This window comes from Schistocerca nitens, chromosome 1, assembly GCF_023898315.1.
Source record: "Schistocerca nitens isolate TAMUIC-IGC-003100 chromosome 1, iqSchNite1.1, whole genome shotgun sequence".
NCBI lineage: Eukaryota > Metazoa > Arthropoda > Insecta > Orthoptera > Acrididae > Schistocerca > Schistocerca nitens.
Window position 1 is genome coordinate 1,014,666,643 of NC_064614.1, and position 25,333 is coordinate 1,014,691,975.

The 25,333-nt window shown below is 38.2% G+C and overlaps 1 protein-coding gene across 2 annotated transcripts in view; it reads left to right on the forward strand.

Annotated features, from left to right (window-relative positions):
• The window catches only part of LOC126196086 (ATP-binding cassette sub-family C member 10), a 369,743-nt gene that overhangs the window by 154,827 nt on the left and 189,583 nt on the right, over positions 1-25,333 (forward strand). For both annotated transcript variants that reach the window (XM_049934541.1, XM_049934540.1), the window contains exons 8-9: positions 20,221-20,489; positions 24,853-24,993. In XM_049934541.1, coding sequence (XP_049790498.1) covers positions 20,221-20,489; positions 24,853-24,993 — 410 coding nt within the window. The remainder of the gene's footprint in view (positions 1-20,220; positions 20,490-24,852; positions 24,994-25,333) is intronic.

Consider the following 25,333-nt stretch of genomic DNA (forward strand, 5'->3'; position numbering starts at 1 on the left):
TCAATTTATGTATTACAGTATTTGCATTGAACCTTGTTAAAAGCTGTAGTTAGACCAACATTAAATGACCACAAAAAGTATATCATTCCTCACCTGCAAAAAAATCCACAGCCAAAAGGTCCTAAAAGCCTCTTGCTGTTATTGAATATAAAATAATATGTATACCTAAAATAATGACTTTTACTTTTTAACGTGTGCTACAATTTCTCAGAATTTTCTTTACTATTCTAAATATATTCTTAAAGTAATAATGCTTTTTCAAATCCAGTACATACTTCTTAGGACCAAAATGAGCTTATACAGTAGTATCAAAAGTAATTAGTTTATTTTATGCCACAGCTAGAGAATCCCATACTAACTTCTATTTTCCCTGATCATGGTTCCACTTCATTTTCAAATCCTGGAAGTGCTGCAAAATTCCTAGTTGTGACTTGTTCTAAATTGCTCTTGATTTGTATTTATTCTTTTTCCATTATATGCACACTGTTCACCAGAATACCTACTTGTTTAATGGCATGTTAATGCTCAACTTTGCTTTCTAACTTTTCTTCCACCAAGTTTAGGTGATCATCTAAGTCTTGTACATGTTTGAATCCTAATTCCACTCTTATTTCTAGTTTTTGCAGTATCTCGTGAGAACCCGAATCAAACAGTTCATAATCGATGTTAGAAAGTCTTCCACATAATTGAAAACCTAAATCAAACAGTTTATCATCTGTGTTAGAATGTCTTCCATCCATTTAAAATATCTTTCATCCATTTTAGAAAATCTTTCATCTATTTGTGCTATTAAATGTAAATTAAATTGAAATTTGCCTAACAAGCTCACTATATAAACAGAGATTTACCTACCAAGTTCCCCATATAAACTGGATGACAAATTTATAAAACACTACATAATAAATGGTATCCTGTTTAAACAGAACCCACTAAAATTTGGTGAACTGAACCCCAATCAGAGTTTGTATAGGGTGCATTCGCTGTTCAGTTGTACAGGTTGCATGAGCTTGACCAGTGCTGGATACCTGTTGTGGCATCTTGCCCCATTGTCTTGAACAGCAGGGTGTGAACTGCCACTAGACAGGTGTAACACACCAATGCACGCTCTGTCACTGCTGTCATGAACTTTAGTTCATGGAATCCTGAATTGTTGCTCATGGAAAATGAGCCACACCAATCATGTTAATAATGGATGCAAAGCTTCTGAATGTACGAGGGCAGATCAAATATAAATGGGATTTTATTTTTTATTTAAATTCATTTATTGAAAAACTCAAGGCAATTATAATTTATTTTTGCACATAGACTCCTACTTTGGAAATGCATTTCTCTCAGTGTATGGGCAGCTTTTTGATGCCCTCATCATAAAAAGAATTGGGCCGTGTCACCAGTCAGTTGCGCATGAAGTATTCCACTCTCGTCATCTTCAAATCATTGCCTTCCTAGAGCTTCTTTAAGTGGTGTGAATAAATGGAAATTGCAGGGCAATAAGTTCAGGCTGTAGGGAAGATGATCAAGTGGGGGGGTTATGCATGGCTGTGTTCATTTACACGCTTCAGCTATGTGAGGCGGGTGACCTTGAACGAGGTTCGCCTGGCTGCCGCTAGAGCTCGGTGGACCGCGCTTTAGTTCTAACTAAGCGCGGTCCGCTAGAAAAGGGTCCTTCCGGTCCGCCATTGCTGTTTCTGGGTGCGCTACTTCCTGCCGCGCCCACTCTTATCAGTTGTAGCTTCCGCTACTGAGGCAGCTGCACGCTCATTCAACTCGAGGCAACCGCACGATACACACAGCCATGCCGTGCAGGAGGAGGATTTACAGAAGAAGGAGCAGAATGCCAGTCTACAAGAGTGTTGATAGTTTTTCAATTACTCCTAATGAAACTGGACAACAAGAGTTACTACAAGGACCCATTACCTTTGTAGGTTGCAAGATTCAATTTTCTTGTACCACTACAGAGGTAGTTAGTGGGGGGGGGGGGGGAGGGGGGATGGTAGAAAAAACCTTGCCAGCTGACAGTCGAGTCTTGGCTTTCACTAGTGCTGCCTCCCCTTTCCTCTGCCACTCCTTACTGGCTTGTTTGGATTCTAGAGTGTAGTGGTCCTCAGGGGAAACCGCCTTAATGTAGCACTGTCCGTGCGGACAAGGAGGTTTGCATGCTCTAGATCCAGAGGACTATGCTGGCAGTAGCGTAGCTACCAGCAGGGTCCCCCATGCCGGAGAGGCCAAAGGGGAGGAGCCAGACAAAGTGTGTTCCCCAACAACCTATCAATCCTGTCTCCTGTCCTATCCTAACCTAAGCCTATCCCTTTTCCTTGTCATTTTCAATTCCCTACAACATAGGGCAGGGAGGGCTCTAGAGGCATGGTGAAGCCAGTCTCCCTAAGAGAGTAAACCTGATGCAAATCCAGTTGATTCAGGGTGGGGGTCGATCATTGGGCTAACAACCCCATATCGGAAAAAAAACTCATTGTTCAGCAACCAATTCACAGAGATAACAGGACTGTCTCAAACTTACAACAACCAAGGCATGTCAAACGGCAATGATTTTGGTATATCGGGACATGGAATGTAAGAAGTATCTTTCAGATGTGAGCCAGTAGGAAGCTCGAGGAGGAATTATTGAGGTACCGAATTGATGTTGCAGCATTTCAAGAGATAAGATGGAAACAGAGGTGGTTGATCTCCAGCATTATACCTTGCTCAATAGCAGGGAAGAAGAAAATAGATTGGGAACAGGTTTTATGGTAAAGAAGCCTGTCAGTCATGCCATGGTGGAGTTTGAAACAATAAACCCTGGATTATGTCGATTGAGGCTGAAGGGAAAATTATCCAACTTGTCACTGATTAGTGTGCATGCCCCAATGGAAGATGCAGCTGAAGAAGAGAAAGAAGAATTTTATGAGAAATTGGAGCAAGTATATGATAAGCTGCCAAAGTATGATGTTAAAATTATCCTAGGGGATTGTAATGCTAAAGTAGGCAAAGAGAAAGAGAACTAACCGGTGGCAAGTCTTCATAGTAAACACCTGGAATCAAATAACAATGGATGGAAACTGATTGAATTTGCTTTTAGCAAAGGACTAGTGATTAAAAGTGCATGTTTCCCACACAAAGACATTCATAAGGAGACTTGGATGTCTCCATATGGTTTGATGAGAAATCAAATAGATCTTGTACTGATAGATGGTTGGCATGCCTCAGATATTATGGATGTGATTAGCCACTGAGGAATGGATATTGACTCAGACCATCTTTTGATGAGAGGGATTGCTGTTAAAGCCAGAAAGGGGGGGGGGGGTGGGGGTGGTTGGGAGAGGGGTTGTTTTTGAGAGGAGACCAAACAGCAAGGTCATTGGTCTTATTGGATTAGGGAAGGAGAATGGGGAAGGAAGTCGGCCATGCCCTTTCAAAGGAACCATCCCGGCGTTTGCCTGGAGCGATTTAGGGAAATCATGGAAAACCTAAATCAGGACAGCTGGACATGGGATTGAACCGTTGTCCTCCCAAATGCGAGTCCAGTGAGCTAACCACTGTGCCACCTCGCTCGGTAAGCCAGAAGGGATGAGTTGGAGAAATGAATGGTCTACAGTGTGGAGGTGCTCAAAGATCAGAAGAAAAATAAGAGTATAGTGACAAAGTGCAAGAGAAGTTGCAAAGGATCAGCGGGATGGAGGGAAAAGATATCAATGTACTATGGGAGGAAACTAAGCTTTAAATACAACAGCTCAAGAGGTACTTAGAGAAAGATGAAAATAGAAGAGAAATGGATGGTTTGATGAGGAGATGTCAAAGGTGCTAGATGATAGAAATCGAGCTTGACAAAGAATGTTACAGAGACCTACACGAAATAATGTGACTAGACAAATGTGTGGTTCCTGAAGAGGGGCAGCAGCCTTTTCGGTAGTTGCAGGGGCAACAGTCTGGATGATTGACTGATCTGGCCTTGTAACATTAACCCAAATGGCCTCGCTGTTCTGGTACTGCAAATGGCTGAAAGCAAGGGGAAACTACAGCCGTAATTTTTTCCGAGGGCATGCAGCTTTACTGTATGATTAAATGATGATGGCGTCCTCTTGGGTAAAATATTCCGGAGGTAAAATAGTCCACCATTCAGATCTCCGGGCGGGGACTACTCAGGAGGATGTTGTTATCAGGAGAAAGAAAGCTGACGTTCTACGGATCGGAGCGTGGAATGTCAGATCCCTTAATCGGGCAGGTAGATTAGAAAATTTAAAAAGGGAAATGGATAGGTTAAAGTTAGATATAGTGGGAATTAGTGAAGTTCGGTGGCAGGAGGCACAAGACTTTGGGTCAGGTGAATACAGGGTTATAAATACAAAATCAAACAGGGGTAATGCAGGAGTAGGTTTAATAATGAATAAAAAAATAGGAGTGTGGGTAAGCTGCTACAAACAGCATAGTGAACGCATTATTGTGGTCAAGATAGACACGAAGCCCACGCCTACTATAGTAGTGCAAGTTTATATGCCAACTAGCTCTGCAGATGATGAAGAAATTGATGAAATGTATGATGAGATAAAAGAAATTATTCAGGTAGTGAAGGGAGACGAAAATTTAATAGTCATGTGTGACTGTAATTCAAGAGTAGGAAAAGGGAGAGAAGGAAACATAGTAGGTGAATATGGATTGGGGCTAAGAAATGAAAGAGGAAGCCGCCTGGTAGAATTTTGCGCAGAGCATAACTTAATCATAGCTAACACTTGGTTTAAGAATCATGAAAGAAGGTTGTATACATGGAAGAACCCTGGGGATACTGAAAGGTATCAGATAGATTATATAATGGTAAGACAGAGGTTTAGGGACCAGGTTTTAAATTGTAAGACATTTCCAGGGGCAGATGGGGACTCTGACCACAATATATTGGTTATGATCTGTAGACTAAAACTGAAGAAACTGCAAAAAGGTGGGAAATTAAGGAGATGGGACCTGGATAAACTGAAAGAACCAGAGGTTGTAGAGAGTTTCAGGGAGAGCATAAGGGAACAATTGACAGGAATGGGGGAAAGAAATACAGTAGAAGAAGAATGGGTAGCTCTGAGGGATGAAGTAGTGAAGTAGGTAAAAAGACAAGGGCTAGTAGAAATCCTTGGGTAACAGAAGAAATATTGAATTTAATTGATGAAAGGAGAAAATATAAAAATGCAGTAAATGAAGCAGGCAGAAAGGAATACAAACATCTCAAAAATGAGATCGACAGGAAGTGCAAAATGGCTAAGCAGGGGTGGCTAGAGGACAAATGTAAGGATGTAGAGACTTATCTCACTAGGGGTAAGATAGATACTGCCTACAGGAAAATTAAAGAAATCTTTGGAGAAAAGAGAACCACTTGTATGAATATCAAGAGCTCAGGTGGAAACCCAGTTCTAAGCAAAGAAGAGAAAGCAGAAAGGTGGAAGGAGTATATATAGAGGGTCTATACAAGGGTGATGTACTTGAGGACAATATTATGGAAATGGAAGAGGATGTAGATGAAGATGAAATGGGAGATATGATACTGTGTGAAGAGTTTGACAGAGCACTGAAAGACCTGAGTCGAAACAAGGCTCTAAGAGTAGACAACATTCCATTAGAACTACTGATGGCCTTGGGAGAGCCAGTCCTGACAAAACTCTACCATCTAGTGAGCAAGGCGTATGAGACAGGCAAAATACCCTCAGACTTAAAGAAGAATATAATAATTCCAATCCCAAAGAAAGCAGGTATTGACAGGTGTGAAAATTACCGAACTATCAGTTTAATAAGTCACAGCTGCAAAATACTAACGCGAATTCTTTACAGACGAGTGGAAAAACTGGTAGAAGCTGACCTCGGGGAAGATCAGTTTGGATTCTGTAGAAATGTAGGAACACGTGAGGCAATACTGACCCTACGACTTATCTTAGAAGAAAGATTAAGAAAAGGCAAACCTACGTTTCTAGCATTTGTAGACTTAGAGAAAGCTTTTGACAATGTTGATTGGAATACTCTCTTACAAATTATGAAGGTGGCAGGGGTAAAATACAGGGACCGAAAGGCTATTTACAATTTGTTTAGAAATCAGATGGCAGTTATAAGAGTCGAGGGGTATGGAAGGGAAGCAGTGGTTGGGAAGGGAGTGAGACAAGGTTGTAGCCTCTCCCCGATGTTATTCAATCTGTATATTGAGCAAGCAATAAAGGAAACAAAAGAAAAGCTCAGAGTAGGCATTAAAATCCATGGAGAAGAAATAAAAACTTTGAGGTTCGCCGATGACATTTTAATTCTGTCAGAGACAGCAAAGGACTTGGAAGAGCAGTTGAATGGAATGAACAATGTCTTGAAAGGAGGGTATAAGATGAACATCAACAAAAGCAAAACGAGGATAATGGAATGTAGTCGAATTAAGTTGGGTGATGCTGAGGGAATTAGATTAGGGAATGAGACACTTAAAGTAGCAAAGGAGTTTTGCTATCTGGGGAACAAAATAACTGACGATGCTCGAAGTAGAGAGGATATAAAATGTAGACTGGCAATGGCAAGGAAAGTGTTGCTGAAGAAGAAAAATTTGTTAACATCGAGTATAGATTTAAATGTCAGGAAGTCATTTCTGAAAGTATTTGTATGGAGTGTAGCCATGTATGGAAGTGAAACATGGACGATAAATAGTTTGGACAAAAAGAGAATAGAAGCTTTCGAAATGTGGTGCTACAGAAGAATGCTGAAGATTAGATGGGTAAATCACGTAACTAATGAGGAGGTATTGAATAGAATTGGGGAGAAGAGGAGCTTGTGGCACAACTTGACTAGAAGAAGGGATTGGTTGGTAGGACACGTTCTGAGACATCGAGGGATCACCAATTTAGCATTGGAGGGCAGCGTGGAGGGTAAAAATCGTAGAGGGAGACCAAGGGATGAATACACTAAACAGATTCAGAAGGACGTAGGTTGCAGTAGGTACTGGGAAATGAAGCAGCTTGCAGAGGATAGAGTAGCATGGAGAGCTGCATCAAACCAGTCTCAGGACTGAAGATCACAACAACAATATTTAAAGAGAAGAGAAGGGTAGCTGAGAATTTAGCACAAATTAAAAACAGAGTAGAGGATAGGGAAAGGGTGGATAAATACAGAAGAACTTTGAAAATAAGCAGGGGAGGAAATTCTTTTATCAGGTGAGACAAATAAAGAGAGGATATCAGCCAAGTATGGACATGCTGAAAGATGAAACAGGCACTTTGATAGTTGGAAAGGAAAAAAAAATAATAGAAACATGGGCACAACATTTTTAAGTGTCACTGTCATACAGACACACTGTAAGTGAAGAGGGAAATGGAGGGGCTAAAGGAGAAACTGAAGAAGAACAAGAGGTGGATGGAGATGATGATGCAGTGGATGCAGAACCACCATTGATAGAAGAGCTAAGAGTAATTATAAAGCGACTTGGGAATAACAAAGTTCCTGGACACGATGTGGCAATTGCGGAAATGATAAAGCACGGAGGTGAAATATTAGTATGGAGGATACACAAAATAATTACAATGGCCTGGGAAACATAGAAAATACAAGAGGACTGGACATTAGCAACCATTTGGCCTATACATAAGAAAGGATCACGCATGCAGTGTAAGAACTACTGTGGAATATCTCGGCTTTGTACCATCTACAAAATCCTTTTATGGATATAACAAGGAGAGGAAGTAGAAGGGAGAAAAGATTCTAGGTGAGTACCAGGCAGATTTTAGATCTGGGAGGTCAACAGCTGACCATATCTTTACAGTACATATCATACTGGAGAAGACTTACGAATATAATGTAAGTTTTGAACACCTCTTTATAGATTTTAAATAGGCGTGTGACAGAGTTAAAAGATCAGCACTGTGGGATACAATGCAGACATTCAAGTTTCCTAAGAAGCTAATAAAATTAACTAAGATGACCCTGGAAAACAGCAAAAGCCAGGTTAAAGTTCAGGGATGTCTGTTGAGATCATTCCCAACAGAAGAAGGCCTAAGACAGGGAGACCCATTATCCCCAGTAGTATTCAACCTCGTGTTAGAGAATGCAGTAAGATCAATAACCACAAACACAGGAGGCAATATTTACAATAGACTTCTGCAAATCTTAGCCTAAGCAGATGATGTAGTAATAAGTGCTAGAAGTACGGTGGTGCTCACATCAGCCTTCAAAGAGTTTTAAGCCACTGTCAAGAACCTTGGTTCTTGGTTTAGAAATTAGTGAGACAAAATTTAAGTACATGGTAACTGTGAGAGTTAGAAGAAACACAGATGATCAACAGTTACAAGGGGACAACTTTGAAACTGTAGATAGCATTATTTATCTTGGCTCAGTAATAAAATCAGGAAAGAAAGTGGAGGCAGATATAACAAACTGAATGAAGGCTGCCAACAGATCATATTGAGCACTATATACCATACTCAAAAGTAAGAACCTAAGTAGGAAACTGAAGCTGACACTCTATGAAACAGTGGTCAGACCAGTTCTTATGTATGGCAGCGAGGCATGGGTACTGACCGAGGATTTGGAGAAGAAGCTAAATATAGGGGGAAAGGAAAGTGCTGAGGAAGATTTTCAGTCCTGTAAAAGAAAGTGAGATATGGAGAATTAGGGCTAATGAAGAAATAAGGGCTCTGTTCAAAGAACCTGATTTGGTAACCTCAATCAAAATGGGAAGGCTAAGAGGGTTAGGATGCGTCCAGTGTATGACAGAAGAAAGGCTTCTGAAGAAGATGATGATGGGACATCATGGTGGTAGAAGCGAGAGAGGATGACCGTGTGTGAGATGGCTGAAAGATGTGGAAGCCAACCTGAGAACAGTGGCAGTGAGGAGGTGGCACAGGCATGCTGAAGACCAAGACGATTGGAAACCTGTGATTTAGGAGGCCAAGGCCCTTAGAGGACCGTAGTGCCACAGAGTAAGTAAGTGTAGTGGCGAATCCATGTTCCATCAAGCTGACGATCCGACTCAAAAATGCACCATTTTCTTCCGTGAACCTTGCTATAAGCCTCTGACAGACCTCCAAACATCTCAGATACAGATTTTCGGTCAAAAGTTTAGAGACCCATCTGGAACACACTTTATGGAACTGTAGGTAATTTGTGATGATTGCTTGACAGCTCCCATAACTGATTCCGACTTTTTATGCAATTTCTGATACTATTGCCCGTCGATCATTGTCAGTAATGTCTTTAACCACATGAATGTTTTTGTCTGTAATGCTGGTCCAAGGATGGCAATCATGTTGTTTATTTTCCACACATTCTTGTCCTTCCTTGAACTTTTTATGCCAAGCAAACACACGCGTCCTTGATAATGTTTTATCACTGAACTGCGCAGTCAATCTTTGGCAAATTTCCGCCGCTGTAACTCCTTCATGAGCAAGAAATTTGATAATTATTCATTGTGCAATGGAGGGGTGCACCTGTTGCTCAGACATCATGAGCGTTACTGACAAAATGGTGGGAAAAATCTAACAGCACGCTCTCCTCACTTCTAATGGTCCCGCCTAAGCGTAGCAGAAGTGCGGGGCCAGTCTTACCAACTGTTGATGTTTAGGAACAAAAATCCTGTTTATATTTGATCCCTTCTCTTAGTTCCAACTTTCAGCTTTTGATTCTTCATCTTTCAAGAGCAAGGTGTGCACGCATGTCTATGTGTCTGTCATCTATTGTTGACGAAGGCCTTAATGGCCGAAACCTTTAGTAGTGAGCGTCTTTTGTTGTGCCTATCTGTGACTCAGCATCTCCATTCTATATTGAGTAGCAACTTTCCTTTTCATAATATTGTTACATTCCATTCCGCATTTTCCATTGTTTACAGATATAGAAGAGCTATACAAGGGAAATGAACTTGAATGTAATATTATAGAAAGGGAAGAAGATGATGATAATCGGGAATTTGATACTTTTACAAGAATTTGACAAAACATTGAAAGACCTAATGTGAATCAAGGCCCCTGGAATAGACAACAGAATTATTTATATCCTTGGGAAAGACGAACATGGCAAAACTATTCCATCTGGTTTGCAAGATATATAAGATAGGAAAATATCCTCAGACTTCAAGGACAATGGAATAATTTCAACTTCCAAGTACAGAGGTGCCAACAGATGTATTACCGAACTATCAGTTTAATATGACATGCTTGCAAAATATTGACACAAATTATGTACAGAAAAATGGAAAAACTCGTAGAAGTTGACCTTGGTAAAGGTCAATTTGGGATCCAGAGAAATGTAGAAACACGTGAGGCATGCTGACCATATGACTCATCTTAGAACATTCATTAAAGAAGGCAAATCTACTTTCATAGCATTTGTAGATTTAGAAAACTTTTGACAATGTTGACTTTGAAATCTGGAGGATAGCAGAGAGAAAAAACAAGAACCAAACATTATTAAAACTTGTTCAGATACCATACTGCAGTTATAAAATGCTGGATGACATGAAGGGGAATCAGAACTTGAGAGAGGAAGGAGCCTATCTACTATTTTATTCAATTTGTACATTGAGGAAACAGTAATGGGTGTAGGTTGAAGTAAGAAGCTTGCACAGGATACTGTAGTGTGTAAGCTTTATCAGACCAGTCATTTGACTGAAGACCACAACAGCAACAATATTTAATGATAATAGCAATTCTGACCCTTAAAAATTAGCACAATATAAGTGGAATTTTTCATGGGTATTGGAGCTCACGAGTCATTTCAGTGTTAACTTGTACCTTAATTCGAATATGAAAAGTATAAGGAATAGTACCTGTGATGGAAAAATAGATCTGTGAAGAAATGTTTGCTGTTCAATCACATTTAATAACCACATGTTAGCATCCAGAGTAATGACTGTTTTCAGCAGACTTAGCAGGTAGATAAACTACGAATTTGTCAGGCAGTGACAGGCTGCCAATGTTAAGTAGAGATGTACTTTCACAGTGAATTCCAGTGTTGTTGAACTGTTTATGACAGGTGATTTACTTTTACAGCAATCCTACAAATGTTCAGGTTGGTTAAAATCTAGGTAAATTGGTGGCCAGAAAAGTACATCTGTAATGGCAACTGAATAAAAACTAGACATATGGCTTCCCAGTGTAACTTCTGCAGTGTACTTGAAACATGGTTGGGCCCACATGTTGCCAAGGTTGTTTTGACTAGGGTGCAGAAGTTTTGATGGGAAGACCTTGCACATACTCCATACAGTCCCCATCTCTCCCCAAGTGAGTTCCATATTTTTGGAACCCTGAAGAAAGACTTTGGTGGCCATTGATTTTCCAAGGATAAAGAAGTGCATGCATGGGCACAATCTTCATTCTGTAGGCAACCACAAGCATTTTGCCACGAGGGCAGTGACCATATTGTCTCACAGTTCAGTAAATGTATTAACAGTTATAGCAGTTATTTTTGAGATAATAAACTGTTTACTTACTTTTTTCCATCTGTTTCATTTTCATTTGACTGGCCCTTCTACTGTGGAACATGGTTTTTATACTATTTCAAACTGAAAGCAAGTTTAGTTATTCTCTTGCAGGATCCCCTCCTCCTCAGAGAAGACATCCTCTTATATTGTCACATGTAATCTCCAAGAAAAAAATGCACAAGTAAACTAGTGAACAGTGCTTTCCACATCTGTTACTGGTCTTAGAGAGAGAAATAAATGCAATTGACCCAAGATAATGCTGAACACCTTTGCCTTTTTGTCTGCCAGAAATGGTCATACCACATTTTCTCCCTACATAAGGATGGGTAGTATTTCACATAACTATTAAAATTGTTACTGAATCAAACTTCTTAAGCAAATAATACATCTGACAGTGGACCGTATTAAATTTTTAATATGTTAGGATTCACAACAGAAAAGAAAGTTTTCACTTTACATCTTGCAATGAGAAAACTGTTCGGTATTTGTTGCAATGCTTTTCTTCTTGCTGTTAAAATTTCAGTAATTTTAAACAAATTGATATCATTTGTGCATTTACCCTGCAATGGACAGCTGCAGAGTTCTGTGTCACAACTTATTAAGCACAGACATGTTCACGTGGTCAGCTAGTTATTCACAGGTCTGAAACATATCCATTTCTTTTGAATGTGCCATCACAGCCATTCCTTACTGTAGCTGTGACTCATTAATATATCTGCCTGGGTTGGGTGCTGCGTAGGCACCTGCAACTTCTCCAGTCCTTTTGAACATTCTGTCGCATCCATCCCATATAGCAACTGTGACTAATATGCAGTACTGCATGTCAGGGTGCAAGTCATATCTGGGTTGTATTCATTCCTTGGTAATAGTTAACAGCAGTGGACTGCTGAGAGCAGAATCATTCCCTTGTGCAAACACTGCCACCATTCCAATGGAGAAAGTGTGTTGTGTGTTCTTGATTGCAGAACTACACTCACATGTTATGCAAATATTATACACCATAAAAAATTTGAAGCACAAAAAATTTTTGTTCATTTCTGTGTGTAGGTGTGTGTGGCTGTCAGCAATGAAAAAAAGGCTGATATCTAATTATTCGTGCAGATATTTTTCTGTAAGAGACAAAAGTAACAAAATTGCTCAGTGCTTTATTTATGTTCAAATATCACGTTTAAAAAGGACAGAGAGTAACCTGAGAAAACATCCGGAGTGAAGGCATCCTACAATACATATAATTTATGTACAAGTTATTGTCTGAAAGCAGACATTTTTTATGAAAATACTGAATAGGCAGAAATTATAGCTGAATTGTAGTTGGTACACTAGATGAGTACCTCTGCCACATCCCCACCCAGTCTCATATCAGAAACCTGCCATGATCCTATTCTGCATTTATAAAAATTATTCCTTCTCTCATATTTTCAGCAAGACTTCCCCAATTCTCTCTCTCTCTCTCTCTCTCTCTCTCTGTCCCCCCCCTCCCCCCCCTCTCTCTCTCCCTCCCTCCCTCCCCCTCTCCCCCCTCTCTCCCCCCTCCCCCTCTCGCCCCCTCCCTTCTCCCTCTCCCCTTCTCAACTCTCTCCCCTTATGTCTCGTTTTGAACCTCTCCCTCTTTATAATTCATCCACCCCCGCCCCGCCCCCCCACCTTTCTCCTCCCCCTCTCCCTCCCCTACCTACAATTTCTCTTCCCTTGCCTCCTCAGCCTAATCTTCCTCTGTCACAGTTTTCACTTCTTTTAAATTGTCCCCCACATCTCCCTTCACCTCCTCTCCCTCCCCTTCCTCTTTCTCTGTATGTCATTTCCCACTTGTATGCCATTTGCCTCCTGTTACTCTCCTCACTCTGTGCATATTCCTCCACCACCCACACTGAGAAACTGTCTAATGAAGAATATGAATTTGAAAGCTGGGTGTTTCGACACATTGTCTATTTACCTGACGACTGGTCAATATTAAGTCAGGACAGTGAGGTGATTTCTTTGACCGTGCAGTTAATTGCAAAATGATAGTATAGTATTTCTCACCAGGAGATTGAATTGTAACAAGCCTGATCACAATGCAAGAAAAATATTGTGAACAAAACATGTTGTAAGCAAAGATTCTTACTTAGATGCAGAGTGCAGTGATAGAGAAATGTGAAGTTAAATTACAGCATGACAAAGAGAAGAGGATCTGAATTAATCTGCTTAGTCCCTGCAGTCTATGATTGAAAATTTGAAATGTTAGTGTCTTGTGTACATTTGTCACCATTTTTTGTCTACTTTGAATTCCATAATGTCTTCCACCACATCTGGCCCCTCAGTTCAATCATATCTCATTTCTCACCATATACGTCTCCCTCTGTTTTTAGTTGTTTAAATCAGGGATCCCCACACCATTTTGGACAAGTGACCCCTTTTCCAAAATGAACTGTTACCTCAGACCCCCATGGCCAAATTTCCTACTTTTAAGATCAACCCCCTTATTCACAATGGTCCGCTAACTTAAAACAGCTGCTACAGAGTGTTATTTTTTATTCTGGCTTAGGTCAATAGAAGAAGACAGAGTGAGAATTAGCAATGCTTGAAGTTAGCAGACTATTATGAATAAGGGGGCCTATCTTTAGTTTTTTCCTATTGATACAAAATACCTAGGTACTAAGGTACCAATTGGAAAACTTTGCACTTGGTTAAGTGAGTAAAGTTGACTTCATTTTCTCATCAAAATTTAACAAAATAAAAAGACATACAATTCATTAAATATCAAGTTTAATTTATAATGATTATTACAAATTAAGTACTTAAAGAATATTAAGTAGGTAGGAAATTATATTTAAAAAAGTATTAATTCGCAAAGAGAAAATAAAACATTCAGTGTGATGGATGAACCTGGTGACTAACACAACATAAACAATACAGTACCTACCTATCTTGAAAGTTTTAAATAAGAACTTGTGTTAATTTAACAGGGGTCGATTTTTAGACCTCGTCGACCCCCAAAATCAGTTTTTGTTTATGTCGACCCCTAGGAAACCGATATCGACCCCAAGGGGTCGATATTGACCACTTTGGGAATACCTGGTTTAAATGTTTCTTTTGAATTATTTTTACAGTATTTATTTTTGTGGGTCATTCCATTGGAAATCATCAGCTGGGGGTTGCATCATGGTTTCAGATTTCAGTGAAATGTGGTACAGTTAATACCTGCACTAAAGTAAGTTCCTATCTCAGCTACTGAAATGTGAAACCCCCAGGGGGCTGATCTAGGCCATCCCAAAGTTACAATTTTGGCTGTTTTTTTCAAAAAACGTGCCACCATGTGTGACCACCTAGCTCCTTGTACTAAATCAGATACAGCCAAAAGGTTGGTCTCATTTGAAAGGTAACACCTCTCCCTTGTAGGAGAAAGCAATAATATGTTGCAATGGTTCATGGTTCGGAAGTAATACGTAGACAAACAGCTACACAAGTTATCACATTTTTGCAAGTTTTCAATTTTTTTATCTCATGTGTGAATGATAGTACTGAAACAACATTTGATGTGTATAGAGAGGTGGTAAGGCTGAATTCATAAAACAAATTTGGTTGTGTTACTTGCATGTGCACATCGATCTTTTGGAGTTTGAAAATTCCGAAACTGTCGAAAATCACTATTTGGGACCTCCCCAAATGCAATGTGTGCAAGGTCACAGCGTGCTGCAAATTGCTTCAGTATGTAGCTTGTATCTAAGTCTAATTACTCCCAAAATATCTTTGTATTACTTTCATTTATTATAAATCATTTAACAATGTTCTAATATTGATACACTACATATTATACCTGGCATTCCATGAGGGAATGAGCCTATGAGTAGAAGTTAAAAATGTGAAAGTCATGACTGTGATTAGTTTTGGTGAAATCCTGAGCCACTGAAATTACAAGTAGAGAATAGAAACATCCAGCAACTTTTTTTCCCATTTATCACCATCATCTTAGAGAAATTACACTTGTGGGCGGTAATAGTAAAAACAATAGGTTGTCAATTTGGCAATGACTTCACACCATTATTGACAGACAGTTCATTATTAAGCTTGTTTTCAGTAGCATAGCTAGAAAATCTGGAAACTAGTAGGCACTGACAAGTTCTTTTGTATTAATTTCTTTTTTACAAGGAAAGCTCTCCCATCTGCCTCTAAAATCATGCATTGGTTTTTGATAGTAAAGAAAGACCTTCATTTCATTGAGTCATGCTCAAGAACTATTGAATTCTGTAAGTTATATTTTAATTCAAATTGTTTTTCATACATAAATGCTGTGATGGATGGGACAATTTATATGATATAATTAACTTATTCCCTACTAAAGCATCAAACCATGACACTGCTATCTTTCAGGGATGTTTTCTGAAGTGTCCAAAGTGCATTAAGTTAACTTCAACATTAAATATTTAATTTTTCACTCTGTTTTATTTTTATGGTGTTAATCCAGAACTATTAGTCAAAACTACAGACAAAAATAATGGTGAATTACTGAAATCACCCATTAATCTTGTGTATCAAATAATAAATGTTTGAATCGCAGCTAAAGGAATCAAGAATTTAAATTAAACATTTTATTTTGATTTACCTAACTCCAAACGTCCCATCCATGATTTGTGGAAAGCCTGCTACATGTAACAATAATTTATTGTTTTTATGTGCAGACAGCAACCTAACACACCACCTGTAATACAGTTCTGCCCACCCAGGAATCCTGATTGGTCCACCACCACCATCCAGTTGCAGCTGTGTGTGGATGACATGGAGAAATGTTTTCCTGGTACAGCATTAAGACAGGAATGTCATAAACTATCTTACTGTAGACAGTCAGAACTCAAACGTATGTGTGACTATAGTGATGAGACAAAACACCTATTGGCTGTTCGTACAGGATTACAAACTGATGATAAGTAAACTTCATATTACCATCATGAGAAGATATATCTGAACAATTTTACCCACATTTTTGGTCATATATGTTGTGATCCATTCTCTCATCACAAGATTGTGGTAAAAAAGTCTCTGAGAGTTATTTCCATAGAGCTGTGTAGGCAGCTTTCCAGTAATGTTAATCTTACACCTGGCAAATCTCTGTGCTCAAAGTGTTATTGCATGATTAACACCAGTATAAGAGGCAACCAAGAGAATGAATGAATGAATGTTCAATAGATACAAGTGACAGTTTTCGGCCTGCTGAAGAATTTGTAGCTCCAGTGAATACGGGCCTGTAGTGCTCTCAGTGTGTCACCACTTAAGAAATGGTGTCTGAGTAGTACGGTAGTAAAAAAGTTTCACATGGCAAAACGAAGTACAAGAAAATCTGCTCTGTTGTTCATAAGCACTTGAAAAAGTGTCTCAAAGTTACAATACCTAATCATGAGGATCATATCCCTTCAACTTCCACCTGGACAGACTTTGCTGATCGTATTGAACAGCTAAAGGAAAAATATAAAATGACTACCTATGAAATAAAAATCAAGATTATCAGTCTCCTTCCTTCGAAGTGGACAGTTGCATATTGTGGTCTAGGGAATTTGGGGTGTCAGAATATTTGGTTCAAAAGGCCAGGGCACAGAAGGAAAAACAAGGAATCTTGCCGTATGTGATGCATCATGGATGTGTAAGTCCTTATGTGATAATGTAGTACATACTGTTTGTAAATTTTTTGAAGATGATGAGTACAGTCATTTTTGTCCAGGGATGAAAGACTTTATAACTGTCCAATTGGAATGTGGTGTTAAAGAACACAAACAGAAATGCCTTGGTTTAGTGAATTTGAAGAAGCTGTATGTGACCTTCAAAGAGAAGTTTCACACTTATAAAATTGGTTTCTCAAAATTCGCACAATTGTGTCCCAAATGGTGTGTACTCGTGGGTGCGCGTGGGACCCATGCTGTGTGTTGTTTTCATTGAAGCTGATGTTAGATATCACCAAGCTTCGTAATACAACTACAGACTTACTTGAGAAGATTGTCTGCTCTACAGAAAGTGAGGACAGTATGTTATATAAGTAGGCCCTGGAGTGCAATGTGTTTCAGCTCTTCTTTCAGAATCAGAAGCACTGTGTTTGGATGAAGATGTCCAGTATATGCAGTGGATCACAATAGCTTAATGTACATTAATATCAGTGGTGGAAGCAATTGATGATTTCATACACAATTTTTGCAACAAACTGGAATTACTGAAAAGTCATTATTTAATAACAAAACAGCAATCATGTTATCTAACTTCACTGTAAGAAACTCTTGGCCCAACAGAGTGTATTGCGATTGGAGATTTTTCTGAGAATTACTTGTTTATTGTACAAGATGCAGCACAAGGATTCACTGGCAGCAAGCAATCCCAGGCCACAGTGCATCCTTTTATAGTGTATTTATTGAAATCAGAGTCAGCATCATCAACTGTAAAGACAGTGTGCATGATAAGTGATCATCTCATTCACTCAACAGCTACTGTACATTATTATCAGAAAACCATTATTCCCCATATAAAAGATGCAATGCCTCACTTAGGAAAAATTCACTATTTTTCAGATGGAGCATCATCTCAATATAAAAACCAGAAAAATTTTAGAAATCTGACACTGCATTCTGAGAACTTCGGAATTGATGCTGAGTGGCATTTCTTTGCCACTAGCCATGGGAAGAATAGCTGTGATGGAGTTGGGGGGACAGTCAAAAGACTGGCTGCTAGAAGGAGTCTTCAAGAACTTAATCACCCAATCCTCATTGCACAAGCATTTTTCGAATTTGCATCACAAGAGATAAAGGGTATTCAGTTCTTGTATGTGATCTCAGAAGACATTGAAAATAACAGTGCAGTGCTACTGAATGAAATATTTGATCAGTGCAGGACAACTCCAAACACAAGACAGTTCCATCACTTTAGACCTGCTGGAAAGGATGTTTTTAAGATGTATCAAACTTCATGCTCCGTGAGATATGATATAGGTTATCTCACACACAATGCAGAAGCACAACAGTCTCCAGTACAATGCCAAGCAGTATCATTGCAAGATATCAGACCGTCTTCTTACATTATTTGTGTCTATGATTATAAGTGGTACCTTGCCTTTGTTATGGACTATTCTGAAGAGAACCAAGATGTTTTGGTGAAGTATCTGCATCCACCTGGACCAGCTAAAGCTTACTTTTTAACCAATGAAGTCAGCTGTGTGAAACTCAGGGGCATTCTGAAACCAGATATTGTGCCAAACACTATAACAGGCAGACAGTATACACTGGACTGAGCAACTGAAATTGAAATACTCCATTTGTGTCTAAGCGAGGAAAGGCACCAATCTTCAATGCGTGTGCTTCCTATGTAATTTCCTGTTTAGATAATGATTAATGTGCTCTGAGTGTGAAACATATTATTTCTACTAATTCAAGTTGAATATGTTGCAGAATAATGGGTCTCTCATGTCAAGTTCTGTGGCACTTACAATATTGTCTTTATCGACAAGAACACACTGTTAAAGAGTACAATAAAAGAGTTGTGCATTGGAGTAACACAAAGGTATTTTGGGGGTAAAAGACTTAGATACAAGCTACATAATGAAGCAATGTGCAGCACGCCGTGACCTTGCACACATTGCATTTGGGGAAGTCCCAAATAGTGATTTTCGACAATTTCAGAATTTTCAAAATCCAAAAAGTCAATGTGTGCATGCAAGTAACACACCCAAATTTGTTTTATGAATTCAGCCTTATCACCTCTCTATACATATCAAATATTGTTCCAGTACTATCATTCACACATGAGATAAAAAATATTGAAACTTGCAAAAATGCTATAATTTGTGTAGCTGTTTGTTTATGTATTACTTGCGAACCATTAACCATTGCAACACATTATTGCTTTCTCCTACAAGGGAGAGGTGTTACCCTTCAAATGAGACCAACTTTTTGGCTGTATCTGATTTAGTACAAGGAGCTAGGTAGTCACACATGGTGACACGTTTTTTGGAAAAAAAAAAAAGAAAGCCAAAATTGTAACTTTGGGATGGTTTAGCTCAGGCCCCTGGGGTTTTCACATTTCAATACCTGAGATATGAACTTAATTTAGTGCAGTTATTAACCAAATTTCATTGAAATCTGTAACCATGATGCAACCCACTTTGGCTAAAATCTGATGATTTTCAATGGAATGACCCTCGTAAGTTTTTCACTTTTATTCTAGTAATAACCATGTTATTTATTTATTTCTTTACATGAGACATGCGCTGTTGCTATGAAGTCAGACTATCATTAATGACAGTGGTGATTCAGTGCAAAAAGGTAGAGAAGGCAGGAAGTGTGGTAGTGAGGCAGATGGTGCAAGGATGTGTGGAAATGAGTGTAAGAAAGGCATAATGGAAGGAGATAAACGTTTAGGTAAATCTGCATGGATGATGAAAGATAAGAGCATATTCACTTAAGAACTGTATGTGGGCCACAGTTGTTGATTCAGAATTGACTCTATTTTTAAAATGATCACATTTACATTTCAGCATAAACCTGATCAGTTTTTCATGGTTCAGACACTTCGCTTATGCCGAATGAATTTTCATGTACAACAGAGTGTGCACTGATTTGAAACTTCCTGGCAGTTAAAAACTGTGTGTACCAGACAGGACTTTGATCTGGAGTCCCAGGTTTGATCCTGACTCCTGGCCTGGCACACTGTTTTAATCTGCTAGTAAGTTTCACTTCAATCAATTTTAGTACAGTACCCTCATATCTCCTGCCCCATTTACAATTGGGAGCCAAGCATTTAAAACATTGAATTTGTGTTCATGCTTGGATTCAAATATGTTTAAAAACTTAAAAATATTCTTCCAGAGGTCCGATCAGAAGAAGTGAAATATTTGCGAGGACGCAAATTCCTTGATGCGCTGTGTGTGTTCTTTTGGGCTGCAACACCAGTGCTTATGTCTGTCCTAACTTTCGGGACTTTTGCTATACTGGGTGGAAAACTGACAGCATCTACAGTTTTCACAGGAGTGGCGTTGTTGCAAATGTTGATTGCACCGCTAAATGCATTTCCATGGGTTCTCAATGGCATTGCAGAAGCTTGGGTGTCGATTGGTCGATTGGAGAAACTGATGCGGGTATGTAACTCTTCTTTCAAATATCACAATTTGGAACAATCATTGCCTTTTTAATTTCACAAACTATGAATGTTTTCTTGTATCACTTTTTGGAGGCATTTGCATAACTGTAATACATTTGTGAGTCTGTAGGCATACTGAAGGTCAATTTTTCTTTGTAATGAAATATGAGTGTTTTTTTTAATTATAAAACGTATTATGTGGGTATGATAAATCTAAATATACAATAAAAATATGAAAGAAGTTGGACGGCTGACTTTTAACACTGCTCTAATGAAGCTATATACTTCAGTGGCAAACTGTACAAGCAAATTCCTAAAGATTTTTAAATTGTGTTGTACACGATCTATAATTGTTAATGGTGGTATCAACAGATAAAACATGATAGTTATTTGCATCATGAAAACATAAATGTACTTGCCTCAATATATTCTTGCTCAGTATCCTCATCCAGAAAAATAGTGTTAATGTCAATTATAAACTATGCTTATCATCAGTTTTTAAAAATTAGTTTATGAAATGTTTCAGTATGTCTGTCTGTGTGCTGGCATGAGCCAAGAATTGATATTTGTGTGCTGCATGACCATGAAAAAGAGGAGGTTAGGAAGAAATGAAATAGCGGATCTGTTAGGAAACATAAAAGAGATGTACTCTGTTCACTTAAAAACGTAAAACAGGACTTCATTTGTTATTGAGGAAAAGGATGATATTTTCTGTTGATAATGGATGTCACGTGAAGCAATGTATCAGTATTTGTTGATTGGAATAACTCATCTATACACCACAAACATGGAATTAAAAGTGTCTTTAAAAACACCAGAGAAAAGGCATGTGATGGCATAGGAGGGTCACTGTGATGGACAAGGTCCAACACATTTTAAAAGTTCCGAATTGGGAAGGAAGAATCAAGTGATTACATTTTGCGATAAGAGAAGAAATATGAATGAAAATATGGAATGATGTAATGAATTTAAAACAAATTGTATTTCAGAAACTTTTAGTATTGTACAGAATAAGTGTATGTGTATTGTATAAAGTAAAGTACATTGTAAGACATCTATATTGATACTCATGTGTAAATGTGTTATATGTTTTCAGTCTCAATCAACTACGTCTACATCCATAATCTGGAAACTACTGTGATGTGTATAGCATAGGGTACTTGCCACTGTACAAATTGTTAGGGCTTCTTTCTGTTCCATTCACATAATTTTTGTGGGAAAGAGATTGCTTAAATTCCACTGTGCATGCTGTATTTTGTCTAATCTTGTCTTTGTGCTCCGTATGTGAGTGATACATAGAGGGTTGTAGTGTATTCCTGGACTGCTCACTTAATATTAGTTCTTGAAACTTTGTAAGCAGATGCAGACAGGATCAGTCCTAAAATGTCTGCCAGTGCAGTCCTTTCAACATTGCTGTGATGCTCTTCCATTGATAAGTTGTGATCATTTGTGCTCCTTACACAGTATACATTCTGTATCCATTGTTAATCCTATTTAGTGTGAATCTCTCACGGTTGATCAGTTTTCTAGGTGGGTCTCATGGGTGTTTTGTAAACAGTCTCATTTGTAGACTGAATACATGTCCCCAGTATCCCACCAGTGAAGTGAAATATCCTTTACTGAGCCTGCGTGATCGTTCTGTTCCATATCCTTACAAATTATTACACCCAGATATTTGCATGAGTTGGCAAATTCCAAATATGACTAATTGATATTCTAGTCATAGGATTATACATTTTTTCCAATGGTATTGTGTCTGACAAAGAATAACTGCACTATATAGCATGGACTTGACAGCAATGTATTATGTTGCTGCTGGTTTAACAATTCTTTGCTAGCACATTTATTGATTTGTTTATTTGGAAAGAGTAACAGTTCATGTTACTTAATAGCAGAATTAAGATTTTTATTTAGGGTGACCCAGGAATGGGTGATGTACAGCTAGGTTGCTGTTGGCGTTTCCTGCCATTTATGTGTAAGGAACTGATATCGTAGGTAGACAAAAACTGTAGAATAGCTTCTGATTCCAGCTGCCAGTGTATAAGGAGCTGATATCATAGGTAGACAAAAACTGTAGAATAGCTTCTGATTCCAGCTGCCAGCACAATAGTATTATCAGCCCCACACTAGGTTGCACAATTGTTTTTGTGTAGACTGGTTGCATTTTCCCAGTACCAAACCTATGAACCAGAGTCCATCACTTGTTTTATTTATTATTAAGCCCACATGCCATTACACTTGAAGTCATCACAGATTTTTACACTTGGGTATTTGTCTGAGTTGACAAATTCAGGTTATGACTCACTGAGTATGTTGTCATATATTATCATACTATATTTTTTGAATTTTGAGAACAATTTTGCATTTCTAACCACATATAGCAGCTTACTAATTTTGTCAGTAAGTTGAAATGTAATAAAGATCTCACTGATTACAGCTTTTTTTAGACAGTGAAAATTCTGAGGTTACTATTAATGTTGTCTGCCAGATCATAAATATACAGGCTGGCCGCGGTGGCCGAACGGTTCTAGGCGCTTCAGTCCGGAACCGCGCGACTGCTATGGTCGCAGGTTCGAATCCTGCCTTGGGCATGGATGTGTGTGATGTCCTTAGGTTAGTTACGTTTAAGTAGTTCTAAGTTCTAGGGGACTGATGACCTTAGATGTTAAGTCCCATAGTGCTCAGAGCCATTTGAACCAAGCCATAAATATACAGCTTGAATAGCAAAGGTACAAACACACTACCCTGGGGCACCTGAAGATATTTCTACATCTATCAGTGACTCTCCAGCCAAGGTAACATGCTGTGTCCTTGCTATCAAGAAATTCTAAATCCAACACATCGTGTGATATCCCATTATGATCATTTTCATTAATAATTGTTTGTGAGGTACTGAGTCAGGTGCCTTTTGGAAGTAATGAAAGATAGCATCTACATATCTGCCTTGATCCATGGGTTTCAAGACTCTGTGTGGGAAAAGTACAAATTGGGTTTCACATGGCCAATGTTTTTGGAATCTATACTGGTTTGCATGAAGGAAATCATTCTGTTAGAGATACTTCATTATGTTTTGCCTCAGAATATGTCAGAGATATTGCACAGTAATTTTGTGAATAATTTCTTCTACTCTTTTTGTAGATGCATATGACCTGTGCTTTCTCCAACTACTTGCAGAGTGTTTATTTCATCATCTCTATTGAGATGTTATTGCCCTTGATAAATACTTTCATTTTTTATTACTCTTTTTGTAGGTGCGTATGACCTGTGCTTCCTCCAACTACTTGCATGGTGTTTACCTCATCATCTCTACTGAGATGTTACTGTCCTCAATGAATAATTTCATTTTTTATGACTCTCACCATATTGCCTTGCATTTACTGTTCATACAATATCAGTTACTCGCACTGATTATTTCCAAAATATTTCTCTAAATAAATATGAATGCCTTGTGCTAATCTCTGGTGTTCTCAGGAAGTAAATCTCAAAACAATAATTATGTTTTACATTATGATGTAATAGTTGTAATAAAATGAAAGCTAGAAATGAAAGCAAGATTGTGGTGATAAAAATACAAAAATTACTTCATATGTCATATCTTGTTTGCAGTATAATGTGTGATATGATCAGTAATCGTCTTATATATCTGGTTAGCTATTCCTCTCAATGTCCTTACAAGACTCAAGTGAGTACTATTGATCTAGAAATCCTGTTTTAGAAAAGATTATTTGTTTGAAATTGTCATGTGAATTCAATATCTGGAAAATGACTCTTGCATGAAAGCAAAAAGGTAAAAAAATAAAATACACACTCCTCATTGATTTAGGTGCCCATCCAACTTAGAAACTTATTTTTTGTATACTTATTGATTGCTCTCAGTGCCTCCTCCACACATTGAGTTATTGCCTTTGTTTATAGTCCACCTGGGATTTTCTGTTGCATTGTTGTGAAAGCTTGTATTTGGAAACGAGAGGAATATGAGAACTCACGAGTAGAAAATTATGTGTATTGATAAAATAAATTTTATTCAGATTGGGTTAAATGACAGGGAGATGAAGTATCCAAACATTGTTTTAGACAACATCATCTCTGATATTGGAAGATGAGAACTACACCCAGAGTAGATCTTTGATCCTATGATCCATTTTATGTTAATCTAAAGATGTAACAACTACCTCTATGGTTAATAATAGTGTTTGGTCCCTTCTATTCTTTTGTGTTAAGCAGAAAAATAAGTACACTTACTATTATGATTTATAATTGAGTTGTAGTTTTTCATCTAGTCCAAGAGTGCTTGAAGAGTGATAATATCTTATGAACTCTAATGCAATTAAAGGATTCTAACAGCATTTCACATTGCATAGTTGGAGGATTTGGATCCAGACCACTATTACAGTAAGATGCCACCTGATAGTGGTAAGACCGTGCTGCAGTTGACGAATGCTAGTTTCTCTTGGAGCAGTACTCTTTCTGTACTTAAGAACATTAATATCACAATTAAAAAGGTAAGAATGCAGTACATACACTTTTATATTTAGACATTAACTTTTCATATTTGTAATGTTTACATCAGATTTTCACATATTTTTACTGCCACTCTTAGATCATAAGTATTCATTTTGGTCTTGGGAATGTATACGTGAAATGCTACTTTTTCTTCTTTCCATCCTTTCTGAATTGAAAATGCATAAATGCTTTTGAGACATAGTTTTGCAAATACTGTCACTGGGATGTAGGGATAGTTACAGCAAGTTGTCAGAAATGCTAATGTACACTCACATATAGAGAATAGTTGGTAGCAAAGCATCTTTAAATAATTTAGGAATAAACTTGTAAGTGTTTTCG